The sequence below is a fragment of the Doryrhamphus excisus genome, linkage group LG11 (assembly GCF_037039965.1).
Source record: "Doryrhamphus excisus strain RoL-2023G ecotype Guam linkage group LG11, RoL_Dexc_Guam_v1.1, whole genome shotgun sequence".
NCBI classification, from domain to species: domain Eukaryota; kingdom Metazoa; phylum Chordata; class Actinopteri; order Syngnathiformes; family Syngnathidae; genus Doryrhamphus; species Doryrhamphus excisus.
This window is the reverse complement of record NC_136367.1, coordinates 14176370-14193790: the sequence shown is the minus strand read 5'-3', so window position 1 is coordinate 14193790 and position 17421 is coordinate 14176370. Positions and strand designations below refer to the sequence as shown.

Here is a 17421-nt window from a genome sequence, read left to right as displayed (position 1 = left end):
CCAACACTAAATGTCAGCGCTAAAAAATCCCGCCATTGTCTTGCTGGGATTCACTGCATGTTTTATGCATTCTATAATTAGTGGTAGAGTCTCGGGAGAAGAGCAGAGGAGAGGGAGGCCCGGCAGTTATAGCTTTCACTTATTTCTACAACTATTTAATGAAGTTCATTTGAAAGGCAAATCTTCCAACAATGTAGAGTTAAACACTCTTGCTGGAAACAAGTAATGTTGACATCAAAAACTATTTTCAATTGAACATCGCTTTATTTTGTGTCATGTAAACGGTGGGAGATGCAGTAGACTAGATTGAATTATTTTATACCATATTTTGGATCATAAGCATAGAACTGAAGGAATGAATCATCTTGCAGAATGTGCAAAAAATAATTGGGGTTATAATAACTGGGTTATTTTGCAGGTTATTTTGCACTTTCGGGCTGCACGGTGTTCAAGTGGTTAGCATGCAGACCTCACAGCTAGGATCAATTCCACCCTCAACCATTTCTGTGTGGAGTTCGCATGTTCTCCCCCGTCGGGTTCCTCCTACATTCCAAAAACATGCTAGGTTAATTAGCGACTCCAAATTGTCCATAGGTATGAATGTGAGTGTGAATGGTTGTTTGTCTATATGTGCCCTGTGATTGGCTGGCCACCAGTCTAGGGTGTACCCCGCCTCTCGCCCAAAGACAGCTGGGATAGGCTCCAGCAGCCCTCGCAACTCTTTGAGGAAAAAGCGGTAGAAAATGAATAATACATTTTGCACTTTCCAAAAATTCCCACTCTTCTTGTTAATCCACATTTTCTATCCAGAATTTCAGTTCAGTTTCAGTTTTTAAACATTCATTCATTCATTTTCTACCGCTTATCCTCACGAGGGTCGCAGAGGTGCTGGAGCCTATCGGCCACATATAGACAAACAACCATTCACACTCACATTCATACCGATGGACAATTTGGAGTCTGCAATAAAAAATTTTGTCTATGAAAATTATGACCAAGGGCACCCTTGGCGGAGGCCAACGACAACCGAAAACAGACTTGACTTACTGTTGGCATTCCGAACTAGGCTCCTGCTCCGATTGTACAATTCTGCGTACACTGTCTGCGTGTGTATACTACTCTGACTCCACTTCCTCAACATCCGTCAACATGGAGAGCCTTGTAAACAATGTGGAACGGGCACTGTTTCCCTTTTCTCAGGCGTCAGACGGTTGCCAAGATTTCTTCAAGGCCGACCACAAGTCATGCTCCATGGCCTTCCACATCCGAGTTTTTACCTTCACCACAGCAATAGAGGCATGGAATACGGCCCATTTGGACTCGATATCCTTGTCCTCTCACGGCATACAGGCAAAGCCTTGCCGGAGGTGAGAGTTGAAGACTTAACAAACGAGATACTGCCAAAGTTCCCATGACACTCACTACAGGCTTGTCTATCTACCATTTTCATTGCTGCTTGTCCTCCAATGAAATGGTTTTCTCAAATGAAATGCATTCTGGGAAAACTTTAACTTTACTTGTCTTTTTTGTTCATTTTACATTTCTATTGGTCCATGTTTGGATATTTCTGAGGTACACTTTGGAGTGTTGAGTGGATGTGTGATGAATTTTTTTTTCCTTTATTTGGGCAAATATGTGAATCATAACAGTGCATTTCTTACATCAATCAAAATATAACTTTCCATTATTTACGTTTGTATTCAACTATCTGATCCCAAGCCCAAAAGGAGTAGGCTGAAGCAAAAGCTTATAAATGCCTACCCCTTTTTGCAAGATATAATCATGTTCATGCCACTGTCTTGTTTCCCCTGTTATTATTATCATTGTAATATTATTATCATTATCATTATTGTTATAATCTTTATCATTATTACATCATTATAATCATCATTAATATTACCATTTTCATCATTATAGTTAACAATTTTGTGATTTTTTATTTTTTTATTTTTAATTATTTAAGTTTACAGACTTCATTGCTTCTTGTACAGTGTAGAAATTATATCTGTTATTTTCTGAAATCTACAGTCTTTGTGTGTCAATTTATTAGCCCACTTTTTTGTGACGTTTACTTATTTTCTGGATTGCATGTGTCTAATCTTATGCATTAAAAAATTTATTGTTGATAGTGTTCTTAGTAAGATGGTATCATGAGTCAGAATGTTATGTTGTTATACTGTTATACATATAATAATAATAATATTAACAACAACAACAACAACAACAACAATAATAATAATAATAATAATAATAATAATAATAATAAAGTGGCCTCCTGTGATTTCCAATGGCTGGACAAAATCATTGTGAGTGCACTGATACAATAGCTCATAATTAGCTTCTTTTAAATTAAGAGCTGTGAAGTGCCGAATTTTGAATCATGAAGTGGCAAGGTACGACGGTATTCAAGTAATATTTCATCATAAAAAGCCACATAGAAGTTTACTTCCTGGTCTTCCCAGTCTCAGAATGAATCACCTGATCTTGCTAATTACTGTACCTTTGGAACCTTCTATAACTTTGCCTACTATACTTCTGACCTGTTCCGCAGCAGTCTTCTAGATTGATGCACTACTAAAACACGGGCTTGTTATCTGTTCCGTTTACTGGGCATGGATGAAAGAGGTGACCATTCATTTGCAGTCAGAGTTCTTACTGTGTGGAATCTTCTTCTCCAATCTTATTGCTAAAGCACTCCACTCTCAGAGATAGCGAAAATCTAATTTGTCTTGACAAGACTTTAATAGTTCTTTCCTCACCCCTTTTCTCTTGTCTGTCTAAAACGTAGTGGTTTGTTTTATACCTTAACCTAGTCCTGTCTCTTTGGTACAAAACTTTGCACATTTTCTCAACCTAGTCAATAAAGTACAAAGTACAAAAGTATAATAAAAAAAGTATAATAATAAATATAATAATAATTATAAAATTATAAAAAGATAATTATTCATTCATTTTCTACCGCTTTTTCCTCACGAGGGTCGCGGGGGTGCTGGAGCCTATCCCAGCTGTCTTCGGGCGAGAGGCGGGGTACACCCTGGACTGGTGGCCAGCCAATCACAGGGCACATATAGACCAACAACCATTCACACTCACATTCATACCTATGGACAATTTGGAGTGGCCAATTAACCTAGCATGTTTTTGGAATGTGGGAGGAAACCGGAGTACCCGGAGAAAACCCACGCATGCACGGGGAGAACATGCAAACTCCACACAGAGGGTGGAATTGAACCCTGGTCTCCTAGCTGTGAGGTCTGTGGATAATAATAATAATAATAATAATAATAATAATAATAATAATAATAATAATAATAATAATAATAATAATAATAATAATAATAATGATGATGATAATAATGATAATAATGATAATAATGATTATAATAATACATATTATCATTATTATAATTATTTTTTTAATTATTTTTTTATCATTATTTTATCATTACATTTCAAAACAGAGGAAACTGTGACACGATTTGCAACCGATAAATAATTAACAAGTTATTGGTTGAGTCGGTGTCGGGGGGGGGGGGTGTATGCATGGTTAGTTTACCATGTTGGGGGAAAACCTGTAACATCTCAACCAAAGCAGGGAGCCAAAAACCTGCTTCCAATCCATTCCTCATGCTCATCCAATTACCAGTCAGAACTCAGGCTGGATTCATTCAAGGTCTCAGAGAAAGTCAGATTTTTTAAAAACTCCTTTCCTCATTCGGGTGAGGCAATTTCTATAAAAGGTTATAAAAAGTATTTACATCTTCAAAACCCTTCTTTTATATTGCAAAAAGCATTTCATTATTAATTTAGGTTTTAATTTCTGTATATTTTAACCCCTATATTACATTTAACTACAACTAGCATTAAAAGCATCTTCTTCAGATTTAAATTATGTAACAACAGGCACAAATATAATATTATTAACATATTATTAATAATCTTCCTAATAATAACAAGTCCTCCTGTTGTGGCCATAATTCAGTTCCAACTCAACTGTGAACGTAGGTGTCACTTTAGGTGTCACTTTCTGTCCCCACGTCTGGAAGACACACAAGTCCTATTTATGTCTAAAATAGCTTATTTAGTCTGATTATGTTTACTCTATTGAATAACACAAACATTAACATGGCTATAGGGATGCTATTTCAGGTCTAGAGGGCTCTAATATTAAAAAATCATATTTAGAAAATGTTGCATGGGCAACAGCCCATCGTAAAATATGTGCCATAACTGTGCAAATCAGCTAGGAGACCAGGGTTCAATCCCACCCTCGGCCATCTCTGTGTGGAGTTTGCATGTTCTCCCGTGGGTGCATGCGTGGGTTTTCTCCGGGAACTCCGGTTTCCTCCCACATTCCAAAAACATGCTAGGTTAATTGGCCACTCCAAATTGTCCATATAGGTATGAATGTGAGTGTGAATGGTTGTTTGTCTATATGTGCCCTGTGATTGGCTGGCCACCAGTCCAGAGTGTACCCCGCCTTTCGGCTGGGATAGGCTCCAGCACTCCACGCGACCCTCATGAGGAAAAGCGGTAGAAAATGAATGAACTGTGCAAATGTACTTTTTGGTCAGCAATTCAAGATGTTTACTTGCATTTTACTTGGAGTAAAAACATTATTCAATCAGTTCTCCCAAAAATATTTCCAATATAGAAATACCACAAGGGGCTTTTTATTTGAAAGGTTTTTACTCCACATAACATTCCAGTACACCTGGAGAGATCAAGTTCCATGAATGCTTTCATTTGACAGGTGACTTCTCTAATTCCCTTTTCCAAACTGCAGTAATGCGTGAGTGCAGCGAGCAAAAATCAAACGAGGCACCTTGATGTTTGTGTGTGCAACTATCCACCTGAAATGAATTTGCTCATTTGTTTGCACGCTAAAGAGGGACTGCTTAAAATCCCATTCCACTTGAAACATCCTCTTTTGCGACTTTGCATAGCAATGTCTGATGCACTCATTTGTCTCATAGGATCCCAGCCAGCATTATTGTTATCATTGACGGCAAAATAAACAACAAACCTCCACTTTCTGAAGGCAGTCACCAATTTTAACAACATGTGGGAGTGTGTTTCTCTGCTGACAAATTATAATTTGTCTTGAATGCTTTGGTTAGTGATAACAGCCATGATTCTTTTTGGCGGCGGGTGAATGCATTGTTGTCAACTAACACCATGTGACTGACTGTTGCAATCAGATGTTTACTTGCAGATGCTCTCAAATCAAAAGTGCAACCTTCAAACTGCATATGAGTCAGAGTTATGATCAGTAATATTTTGGTATGACTTTGTGTTTGTGTGGATGCACTTTGATGTGGGACAAAGTATCTTCTGGTAATGAAACGTGACATAAATGAGTCATATCAACCAGCTTGACCAGTACAGGCCATTTGGTGGCTGGGGACCCACAGAGTCCATGCAGCTCGGGTTTGGACAAATTACATCATTTCCGCACCCACACTCTCTCAAGCAGCCTGTTTCTTGCGGAAATTCCCACTCCGCACACTTCCTGATTATAAAAAAAAACTGATGTTTAGTTGCATATCGTCATTTAGTTTACTACAATCTAGACACGTGTTGTACACGTGCAGTAATATCCCATCAACAAAACGCCTATGATGCCACTTTCAATTTGAAACATGACACGAGGGCCCATATAACGGTTTCAGTGAAAGCGGCCATCAAGAGGACAAACACCATTCCAGCTGTGATTCCTGGGGGTACAACAAAGTACTTGCAGCCACTCGACATCAGTGTGAATCATGCATTCAAAGTGGTACTCCAAGTTGAGTGGGTGGTTTGGATGACTACTTCACAAAACTGGTTGCATGGAAAGAGCAGTTTTTGCAGAAGTCTGTCGGTGGATCCTTACAGCGTGGAGCAGTGTCACAAAAAACACTTTTATCAACAGGTTTCGAAAAGGCTGGACTACTGCTAGATGAAGAGGACACGTCACACGTAGAGTGAGAGAGAGAGAGAGACCGACAACGTGTGTGACAAGGGAATTATGGCACTGTTCAATTCTGACATGGAAGAGGAACACTGTACTGGTTTTACTCACCAAGATGATGAATTACATTTCTGGTAGGCCTTCCAAAACATTGACTTTGTTGTCCTTAAACCACCAGTGATTATTTTGGTGGTATTCCGAGAGTCATTAGCCACGTTTACATGAGGAGTTTTTCTCTTTCCAAATGGAATCTTTCCGAATGATCTTTCCGAAAGCAATGGTATCCATGGAAAGGAATATTCCAATCACGTGTCTACATGCGCCGCTATAATAAAAAAATTAAAATTAAAATTAAAATTAAAATTAAAATTAAAATTAAAATTAAAATTAAAATTAAAATTAAAATTAAAATTAAAATTAAAATAAATTAAAATAATTAATAAATTAAAATTAAAATTAAAATTAAAATTAAAATTAAAATTAAAATTAAAATTAAAATTAAAATTAAAATTAATGGTATATTGGCAACCCAACTTGCTGGGTTGAAATAACCCAGCCGTGTAGTAAATATGAACCCAGCGTTGGGTCATATGAACAACCCAATTGTTAGGTTAAAATAACCAACCCAACTTGTTGGGTTAAAATAACACAACGCGAGGTTGGTCCAATATTTAACCAGCGTTGGGTTGGGAAACAATCCATATTGGGTTGTTTTTAACCCAGCATTTTTAACATATATGTCAACATTTGGCTTTGAAGAAAGTCATAAAACAATATGTAATATGGTACATCCTGGTAATAAATTGACATCAAGTTCCAAACATCATTTGGATGCAAAAAGCGTATGGTTTGTGTGTTTGGTTTGTGTTCTGCACACAAAGACCACAACTCCAGTCAATCCTCTAACGACAACTATTCCAATTTTCTCCATTGTGAAGTTTTTAAAATTATTTTGTTGTCTTTTTCAGGCCAGTGGGAGGTGACTGTCAGAAGAAATGCAGGTCCTCGGTGCCTTAGTACATCACCACCAGGACCATGGCAGTTCATTGGCCAATGAGAAAAAAGGGGTGCTTCCATGGACCCGCCTTTCCTGCTAGATGGTGGGAATCCTCCTTGATGCTTCGATGCTTGCCATGGATCTTCTTTTGGTTGCTATGGCCAATCCGAGCTGAGCAAGTGGCCATCGGGGGGCACGTGGCTAAATCTCTCCATGGTTCCCTGTCGTCCTCCTCGTCATCTTCCTCGTCATCGTCCTCCTCTCCCTCCAGCTCGTCAGCATTGGGATTCAGCACAAGGCACAGTGGAGGGCAGCTGGATTGGCTGTTGTCAGAAAAGGGACCTTTCCACAGATGCTCTGAGTACACAGAGTTCCGAGAGAGGTTCCAGCAGGGATTTTCTACCAGATACAAAATTTACAGGTGAGATGGGGATGGGGGGGCTGCTTGAGCTTTTTGTGCTGAGAAGACAGGAAGATACTTCTCTGAGGAGTTTAAAGATGGAATAGGTTAAAAGAAAGACAAGAAATTCTCTCTTCTTGTGTTTGAAGCTGCATAAAGTAGTGCTTCCCAAGCTTGTTCGCTTCATAAATTATTTACATTAGGGATAATAAATCACTAAAACATGAAACAGCATACATCTTTTATTTGTTAGAGTTCAGCCCTGTTAAAGCAACAATGTGTAAAAGTTGTGCAGAGAAAGTCTCTGCAGACTCGTCTTTATTGGCATGAACAGACAGCAGTGTAAAAATACGACTCAGCAAACAACTACACTCTTTCCCAAGCTGCATGGCCAGAATTAAAAGTACTTGTAATAGTACTGCCAGGGCCATGCAGTACACAACAGAATATCATCTTGTCGTGACATTGCGGTACTTGTACCTTTACCTTACCTTTACCTTACCTTTACCTTTACCTTTACCTTACTGTTTTTTCATTAATTCATTCATTCAATCATTAATTTTCTACCGCTTTTTCCTCACGAGGGTCGCGTGGGGTGCTGGAGCCTATCCCACCCTGGACTGGTCGCCAGCCATCACAGGGCACATATAGACAAACAACCATTCACACTCACATTCATACCTATGGACAATTTGGAGTGGCCAATTAACCTAGCATGTTTTTGGAATGTGGGAGGAAACCGGAGTACCCGGAGAAAACCCACGCATGCACGGGGAGAACATGCAAACTCCACACAGAGATGGCCGAGGGTGGAATTGAACCCTGGTCTGCGTGCTAACCACTCGTCCGCCGTGCCGCCCCTTCCTGTTTTTTTTCTTCTTTATTTCGAACATGAAAAACATCCAAAGCACAACAAACCAACCAAAATCAATACAAATAAAAATACTTATGTATATATAAATGTACACATGTTCGAAAGGGAGTGGGGAAGAAGTCAAGACTTATCTTGCCCCACGACCCCTAAAAAACCCAAATTCCAACCTCATCCCAACAAAACATTTATTATTCCTTGTCTACACAGAATAAAACCCCCACATCCAACCACCCTCACCCAGCTTGAGGCACCCAATCACGTACCAAGAGCAACCAGTTCATTATTAGTCAGATAGATATATGTAGAAATATCAATGTTATGGTATTGTTTCAGTGAGATTAAAAAATAAAAGTATCCCAACTACAGTGTTTTTCCACTTCCACTTCGTTAATTTTTTTAATTTAATTTAATTTAATTTAATTTAATTTAATTTAATTTAATTTAATTTAATTTAATTTAATTTAATTTAATTTAATTTAATTTTTTCATCCCTGTAAATCCTTGGTTTGGAATCTCATCCCATGTTATAACTACAAGTTATAAATATTATATGAACTGCTGTAACACATCATGAGAATTAATAAATGCATGTCAACATGATGAAGCCTTACTTCAACAAAACTGTTCATAAGACCTCATAATTGTATTATAGCATGATATAATTGTTAATAACTACAAATGTTCGATATTGGCTTGTTTGCCAATTACCGATATGCCGATATTGTCAATTGTCACAATTTCCGATTTTGATATCAACCGATACCGATATGTGTATCATCACATCACGTAACATCATATACATTTGATGTTTCGGATATTATTATTATTATTATTAGCAGTGTTTCGGAATTATTTCCTGTCATGCCCCCCCCCCATGTTTTTTTAATGCTCCAAATATTTTATATATTTTATAAATATTTTCTAGCTTTTAAATAATTTTTGTACATTTTCGTCTTGTAATATTATCACATAATTGTATAACTTTTCCCCAACATTATATTCCGAAAATATTTTGTTTGTTTTTCATAATACGGCAAAAATACACATATCAACCAGACTACAAAGCATTCAGTACAACCATGCAGCACCAGAACTCAGATGCTAAGTATTTTAGCCATTGATGAGCTTCAGTATAACAACATTATTAAAAAAAATAAAAAAATTAAAATATAAAAAAATATCTTGCATGCAAATGAACACATTTATTTGTATTCAGTGTTAAAAAAAATGCCACAGAGGAATGAAGAAACACTAACTCATTTCAAATGCTATTCCTATGGTGAGGCACTTCATGTGAAAGGCGGAATTATGCTAATTGGTCATGTTCTATCATCACAACTCTTAGCATTCAAGTACATTGCTGTATTCCAGTTGTGTGCATTTTTAAATTGTGCAATCTATTAAAACTTTGCAACTTTTTTTTTTCTCTCTGATGTGATATGAAGATACCCCTGCACATCAATAAGTAATATCTCTGTTGCAGAAAGGGTCATAAATAATGCAGCTGCACATATATCTGTAATGCATGCCTGGAAAGCTCCTCCAGAAGCGCCATGCAAAGATGGTCTCCTCATATTGTTCAAGATAAGAATACTCTCATGGAAAGTTTTTGTCAAAATATGAATTTGCCATCAAAATAATTTTTCCGCCAGAGAATGTGATATTAGGAGGAACCTTTATAGGGCACTTATTGGAATGGTTTTAAATTAAACATCTGGAGTGTTATAAGAGGGTATAAAAAACAACGATAAAGGAACATTTATTTTCAAGATGTACACACGTCTGAATATATCAACTCAATGCTACTAAAATGACATATTTTTTTCTCCTAATACTACAGGTTTGTTCTCTTAAAATTGCATGTTTTTTTTCTTGTTAGAATACAGCTTTTTTTCTTGTAAGCTTACAGTTTTAATTTATGACATTTTTGACTTAATCCCCGTAATATTGTGATTTCTTTGTTGTAAAATTCTAACTTTACTTGCAACATAATTTTTCATAAAGTAGCATATCATTTGTTTGCTTTTTCAATATTATGATTGTACTTGTAATATTGTACTTATTTAAAAAATATATAATTTTCTTGTTAAATTCTATTTTTAGAGTATTTCACAGGACAAAAACAACAACAAAAAAAAACACACAAATGCCCCGGTGCTGCACTTTTGACGCCTTTGACCCAAGAGTTTTGCACACACGGTGACTTTCCCCTACTCCCATGCTGTTATGATTTTGCAGCATTTACAGCAGAACCTCAGTATTTGTACGATTCGGTTTCCAACAGAATTACTGTAAAATATGTCTCCGTTTTTTTGGACAGGGGTGTCCAAAGTGCACTAGAGTGGAGGATTCCCTATTCTGTTATCTCTGGCTGTCCTGTACCTACAGTTGTTGTCCTACAGATAACACACCAATGCCAGGCTGTTGCACAGATCGCACAGAAGCCTTGTACAGGGAGACATAGTACTGACCATGATAGACGGGATTTGTCTATCGGCCTGAGAGAAACACCATCAGCTTCCACTGTAGTTTTATCCTTATATAGCATGAATGTGTGCAGCGGATCCTTCCTAAAATTAGGATTCAGGAAGCTGAACATTGGCATGAGATAGTCACTTTAATCACATGACAGTTTGTAACTTGAGGAACCCTTAAACGCCTTCCAATTACTGTAAATAAATGACCATAACAGTCTTTTGGAAACTAGATGCACAATATATATACACACATTAATAAGCACCATTAATAGATGTTTTTGACACGGAAATAGGACACATCAGCCTCACACGCACACACCCAAGGACTGGTGACAGCGGTGTTCTCAAAATAGCTGAGAAAAATTTAATGGGGAACGTGAGGCATCCCTAATTATGCGGTATGACAGTAACACAGGAAGGCACGTTGGCGAGCAAGTTAGCACAGCACACACTCGCTGTGATAGGCAAAGTCGCAAAATTGCAACAATCAACATTGCTGAATTTAACAAGCTCCAAAACCAGCACCATGCTGAATAGAAAGAACACTAAGGGTAGTCTTGATGAACCCCAGGACCTCTGGGAAAATACTCGGTGGCCTGATTAAACAAAATTTTAACTTTTGGGAAGGTGTGTGTTCCATTACATCTGGTTTATAGTATTAGCCAGATGAACATAGTTTTGCAGAGGGTGCTGGAGCCTATCCCAGCTGTCTTCGGGCAAGAGGCGGGGTACACCCCTGGACTGGTGGCCAGCCAATCACAGGGCACATATAGACAAACAACCATTCACACTCACATTCATACCTATGGACAATTTGGAGTGGCCAATTAACCTAGCATGTTTTTGGAATGTGGGAGGAAACCGGAGTACCCGGAAAAAACCCATGCATGCACGGGGAGAACATGCAAACTCCACACAGAGATGGCCGAGGGTGGAATTGAACCCGGGTCTGCGCGCTGACCACACGACCGCCGTGCAGCCCGGCTATACGTATATTGTACTGTGTGTAAATATAAATAACATTACATGACAATAGAAATACAATTTATTATTATTATTATTATCAAGTCACTATTATCGAGTCACCAATTAACGTAGCATGTTTTTAGCATGAGTACTCGGAGAAAACCCACGTATGCACGGGGAGAACATGCAAACACACAGAGATGGTGAGGGTGAAATTGAACTCCTACTCCTAGTTGTGAGGTCTGCACGCTAACCACACGACTGCCGTGCAGCCCGGTTATATATTGTACTGTGTGTAAATATAAACAACATTAAATGACAATATAAATAAAATTAATTATTATTATTATTATGACATTACCAACCCCAAAACATGCATGAAATGTTAAATGTAGACTAAAGTGTAAATGTAAACCCTTAAAGTCAGCTACAGCTAACTAGTCTACAACTCCAACGCCAACCCTAAGGAGGACAAACATTGTAGAAAGTGAATAAAAGAAAGAATATTTATGCGCAAAAGTGAAAAAATATATATTTCTGCCTGAGTATAAAGTGATTTGCGGTGCACACTGTGTTTTCCTTCCTTAACATGATTCTTGACACATGATGTCCTTCTTTTCCAAGGTCTCAACAAGTAGAATTGTCTGTAAAATCTAATGTCTTGTTACTTGAAGTACACATACTTTTTTCATGGTGTTTTTTTTTTTTCAATCATGTTCTCTTGTATCCTTTGGATCCATTTGAGCAGAGATTTATAGCAGAACTAAAAAAATGCCTCCTTGTGTTTCATGCAGTCATGTCCACTTACGGCGTGTTGAAGCGTATACTTTTTCGGTGTGGAGTCCAAAACAAACAGGATTTTTTCTGAAACATGACAAAAGTAAAAGAAGAGTTGACAGATATGCTTATCTTCGATTCTGCACCCTCATATGCTCCATAAAAAAATGCACAATGCAAATTCAACCCAGTGACGCAGTGTAAATTGAACCCATAAGAACTAATGACTTTAAATGTGCCTGATACAGCTTTGTGCTTGACTTGCCTTAATCAAGTCATTACATGACGCATAGGAAATATTTTGGAGTACTTTCAAAATATGACTATAGGTGAGCTAGGTCATTTCAAAAATATTGTTTTTTTTTTTTAACATGAAAGCTCCTTTTCAATCTATTTAACAATTGTATACTTTATTGTCTGGGTTTCATACATGGGAGATATCTATTTTCGAGAAAAGCTGACTCATAAGAAGAACATGTAGCAGGAAGCCACTAAGACTGTGAGTTTGGCATGCATGTTTATCATTGAAATACAAGTTCCGCAAGTGACCAGGAAGTGAAAAGGCATATTTCCATGATGCACGAAAGAGGTCACACATTGAAGGGGCGAATTTTTTTAAAAAGTCAGAGATGAAATGGTCATAACAAAAAGATATTTTGATAATAATAGATTGTTATTGAACCTAAGTAAAACAAAAAATAATGTTTGGTAATAGCAGAAAAGACACATATGAGCAAATACATTCTTTCATTTGCAAATAAAACAAAGTTTCGGTGTTAAAATATGACTGTTCATTTGAATTTTGTCATAAGGATACCTTCTCCGCTTATTTTTTCTTCAATATGGTCGTCTGTGCATTCATTTTCATCGGAGCATACAAAATGTTTTGAATGAGACAAAATAGTCCTTTTTGTATCAGAGATGATCAGCATGGATGATTGATTGTGAGCAGTCAAGCATCGTTTTCATGCTGTGAAATGAAGGTTGTGCACTCAAACAGCCCTGCCACCCACAAATTGCTACCAGCACTATTTGGGTCACATATTTTTATGATGGAAAGTGTACTTGATTTATGTGAAAGCAGTCATTATAAAGTTTCTGGTCTGCTTTCTCTTCTACTGTCATAAAGCTTACATAATGTTCTGTGGCTTGGAACAAATAAAGTACCAAACTTTTCCTCCAGCTTACTTTTACTTCTAGTCAACCCTATGTCAACAAATATGGCACATACCCTACATGCTGACTAAAACCCTGAAAGGGAGTCAACATTTAAAGTTAAGGGCAATCAAAACTTGTTTATCTTTTCCGGCATTCAATAACCGCCAAATCATAAATATATATATATATGTAAAAGTAACTGTACAATGTTAAAGGGGACTGTGATGCTTTTTCCACTTTTCTGACCTACAAATGTTGTTAGAATGTTGATTCTCGTTTTAAACAATGTTTCAGATAATGACCTTTGCGCATTTATTACAATCACAGCAGAGTGCCCTGAGGCGAGCCGTGGGTGGAATACTGTTTGGAAATCCAAGGAAATACAGCTGGAATAGGTGCAGATTCTGGAAGATCTATGAAGCTACTATGCAACTTAGAAACAAGGGCTGCACGGCGGACGAGTGGTTAGGACGTAGAGGACCTCGCAGCTAGGAGACCCGAGGTTATTTCATTTGAACATGCAACAGATTACAATTGAATGCATCCCATAATCAGTTCCCAGTTCCACATGTCCAAAAGAAGTAGGAAGAAGCAAAGCTTATTAAATCCTACCCTTCCATTTGGTACTTTTACAATCACTAACTGTTACATTTGTTCACTTCCTGCTTTCCTAATATAAGTTTTTTTTTTATCATTTACCGAAGTACGAGGTGATATGACCATCCAATGACATAATGGGTACCATAGTAACTGTCAATATAATGATATGTATAGCACATCATGATGGTTGATGGTTCAAAACTCTTCATCCTTGTGTTTAGCAAACATCAACTGCTTGTAAATTGCTTTTGATGAATTAAAAGTAATAATATTATCACGACATCATTAAGAGCTGCAGTGGCATGAAGTGTTTGTTTATGTTCACCATCTTTACCTGACAGCTAATAACATCCAGGTGTTATTTTCCAACATGCTGCCAGCAGAAACCCCCAAGAGAGAAAATCTGCATAGTCAATAGTTTATTTTCTATTGTAGAAAGAAGACTTGAACTATTTCAGCTAAACTAAATGCCAGAGCTGCAGGTGCAGCCAGTGTTGTGCTAAAACTATTTAATGAACGCCATCTTTCATCATTAGCTAAGCAGTCAGCCGACGGTCTTACTGTTAACTCCTGGAAAACAAAGCCAGGAGAGAAGGAAATGATGCACATCTTTGCTTTCAGCCTCACTCAGTTACTGTGCAGGAGCCGGCAAACACATCAGTCAAAATCAGGCTGTTCATCAGCGAACAAACGGTGGCTGCCATTCTCCCTGGATGACGCATTAAGCTAAAAGCTGCGTTCACTCAGGCAAGCGGTCGCGACTGACTAATCGTAGTTTGCCTCTTACAGGTTAAGAATGACCGTTAGTTTTGGATATGTGTACTGTACCGTACTTGATTTTGGTTTCACTTCAAGGTATCATTGCTTAAGGACAGATACCCATTCATGGTAAATAACTTGACAGCTCGGCATGAGGGTACACAGGGGGCGTAGCGGCAGGTATGTGACGGGCGGAAGGGTGGGGTCGCGATGTCAAAGGTGATTGGTCAGTCTCAGGACAGACGTGGCCACATGGAGATTCTGTAATTGGTTTTGCCGGAAGGTTCCTCTCATATGTTGATCAAGGTTATAAAGAACTATGGTAATGGTAATGGTAATGGTAATGGTAATGGTAATGGTAATGGTAATGGTAATGGTTATGGTTATGGTTATGGTAATGGTTTTATTTCATTTGAACATGCATCAGATTACAATTGAATGCATCCCATAATCAGTTCCCAGTTCCACATGTCCAAAAGGAGTAGGAAGAAGCAAAGCTTATTAAATCCTACCCCTCCATCTGGTACTTTTACAATCAGTAACTGTTACATTTGTTCACTTCCTGCTTTCCTAATATAGTTTATTCATTCATTAATTCATTTTCTACCGCTTTTTCCACACATGGGTCACAGGTGTGCTGGAGCCTATCCCAGCTGTCTTCGGGCAAGAGGCGGGGTACACCCTGGACTGGTGGCCAGCCAATCACAGGGCACATATAGACAAACAACCATTCACACTCACATTCATACCTATGGACAATTTGGAGTGGCCAATTAACCTAGCATGTTTTTGGAATGTGGGAGGAAACCGGAGTACCCGGAGAAAACCACGCATGCACGGGGAAAACATGCAAACTCCACACAGAGATGGCCGAGGGTGGAATTGAACCCTGGTCTCTTAGCTGTGAGGTCTGAGTGCTAACCACACGATTTTTTGTCACGTACCGAAGTACGAGGTGACATGAGCATCCAATGACATAATGGGTACCATAGTAAGTGTCAATATAGTGATATATATAGCACATCTTTACACACATTTAACTATAAAACAGTGTTTTCCTGAATGCAGCAATCTCACAAGGATACATTCCCCAAATAACATTTAATTGTTTTGTTATCACTTCACACCAGGATTGCTAGAAATGCATTAAAACCATGCCTTTGCTTAAAAATGTCTTAGAGAACAACACATTTTTGCTCACTAGAGTAATGCTACATGATCCGATGGAATTGTTGCTACACTGTAAATAAATAAATAAAAATCTAACAAAACAGATTTTTTTTGTTCACTTAATACAATATTTATAGTAAGAAAGTTGCATGTTTCCCCTAATGATAACTCATGGGACTGTGGCCAGGCTGGATACATGTATATTAGTGCTTTGTGTAAAGATGAATCTTCTAATGAAGCTCTACTTGGACCAGAAGCTCACTGAGGCAAGCATTACTGACAAAAGCTTTGTCATGGTTGATGTTCAATGTTTACAGAATGAGCCTTTCTTTGAAAACTCACAGTATATGCAGCGAGCAACTACAAACCAATTACAGCCCACTGTTGACTTCACCGTGGTATCAAGTCAAAGAACCCCTTCATATTTACAGTGTGGTTGGAAGGGACTACAATGGCCTAATATCTTCTATTCAAATAATGCATTACTATAATGGTGTGGTGACAACACAGGCTGGTCGAGTCTTCTGAGCTCCATGGCACCGTTCCTGCCATGAGTTCTCCTTTCTGGGCAGGCGAGGTGGAAGCAGTGCCCTCACGTACCGGTTCTCCGGTCTTCTTGAGCTACCAGTAGCTCCTAACCACGTTACAGATGGCTTTCCAAAGGATTCATTCATTTATTATCAATTCCTATATTGCAAAATATTAGAAAGTGGGGTTCAGTAGTACTCTATACTCCATACTCAGAGTGTGACCAATAACATTGGAGAGGCAGGCTGTGAAATCCAAGGAAATACAACTGAAATAGGTGCAGATTCTGGTAGATCTAGAAAGCTTTCTGTGCGGGTTATTGTGTGTAGTAGCTCTTTCGGAGTTCTCGTCTCAATACAAAAGCGAGCCCCACTTCGACACATAGCCCGACCCCAAGCCACGAGCAGTAGGCAGGTCCACAAACGGTCCCGATCCCGCCTGGTGGACAAGCACGGGATAGACAGGAGGTACCCCAGCCTAGCCTGGTGACTCCAAATTGTTCATAGGTATAATGTGAGATGTTTGTTTGTCTATATTTGCTCTGCGATTGGCTGGCGATCAGTCTAGCGTGTACCCCGCCTCTCGCTTAAAGTCAGCTGGGATAGGCTCCAGCATACCCCGCAGCCCTAGCGAGGATAAGTGGCATCAGGAATTGAGAAATCCATCCATTTCTCCCAATTCAGTCTTACAAATAATACACAATGTGTATTATGCGATGTAAGAGAGAGACTTATCAGTCAAACTGGGCTGCACGGTGGTTGA

The 17421-nt window shown here is 38.4% G+C and overlaps 1 protein-coding gene across 1 annotated transcript in view; it reads left to right on the top strand.

Moving 5' to 3' along the window:
* The window catches only part of brinp2 (bone morphogenetic protein/retinoic acid inducible neural-specific 2), a 151434-nt gene that overhangs the window by 74338 nt on the left and 59675 nt on the right, over positions 1–17421 (top strand). The window contains exon 2 of the mRNA XM_058065287.2: positions 6922–7371. Within this exon, the coding sequence (XP_057921270.2) occupies positions 6989–7371 (383 nt within the window). The 5' untranslated portion in view covers positions 6922–6988. The remainder of the gene's footprint in view (positions 1–6921; positions 7372–17421) is intronic.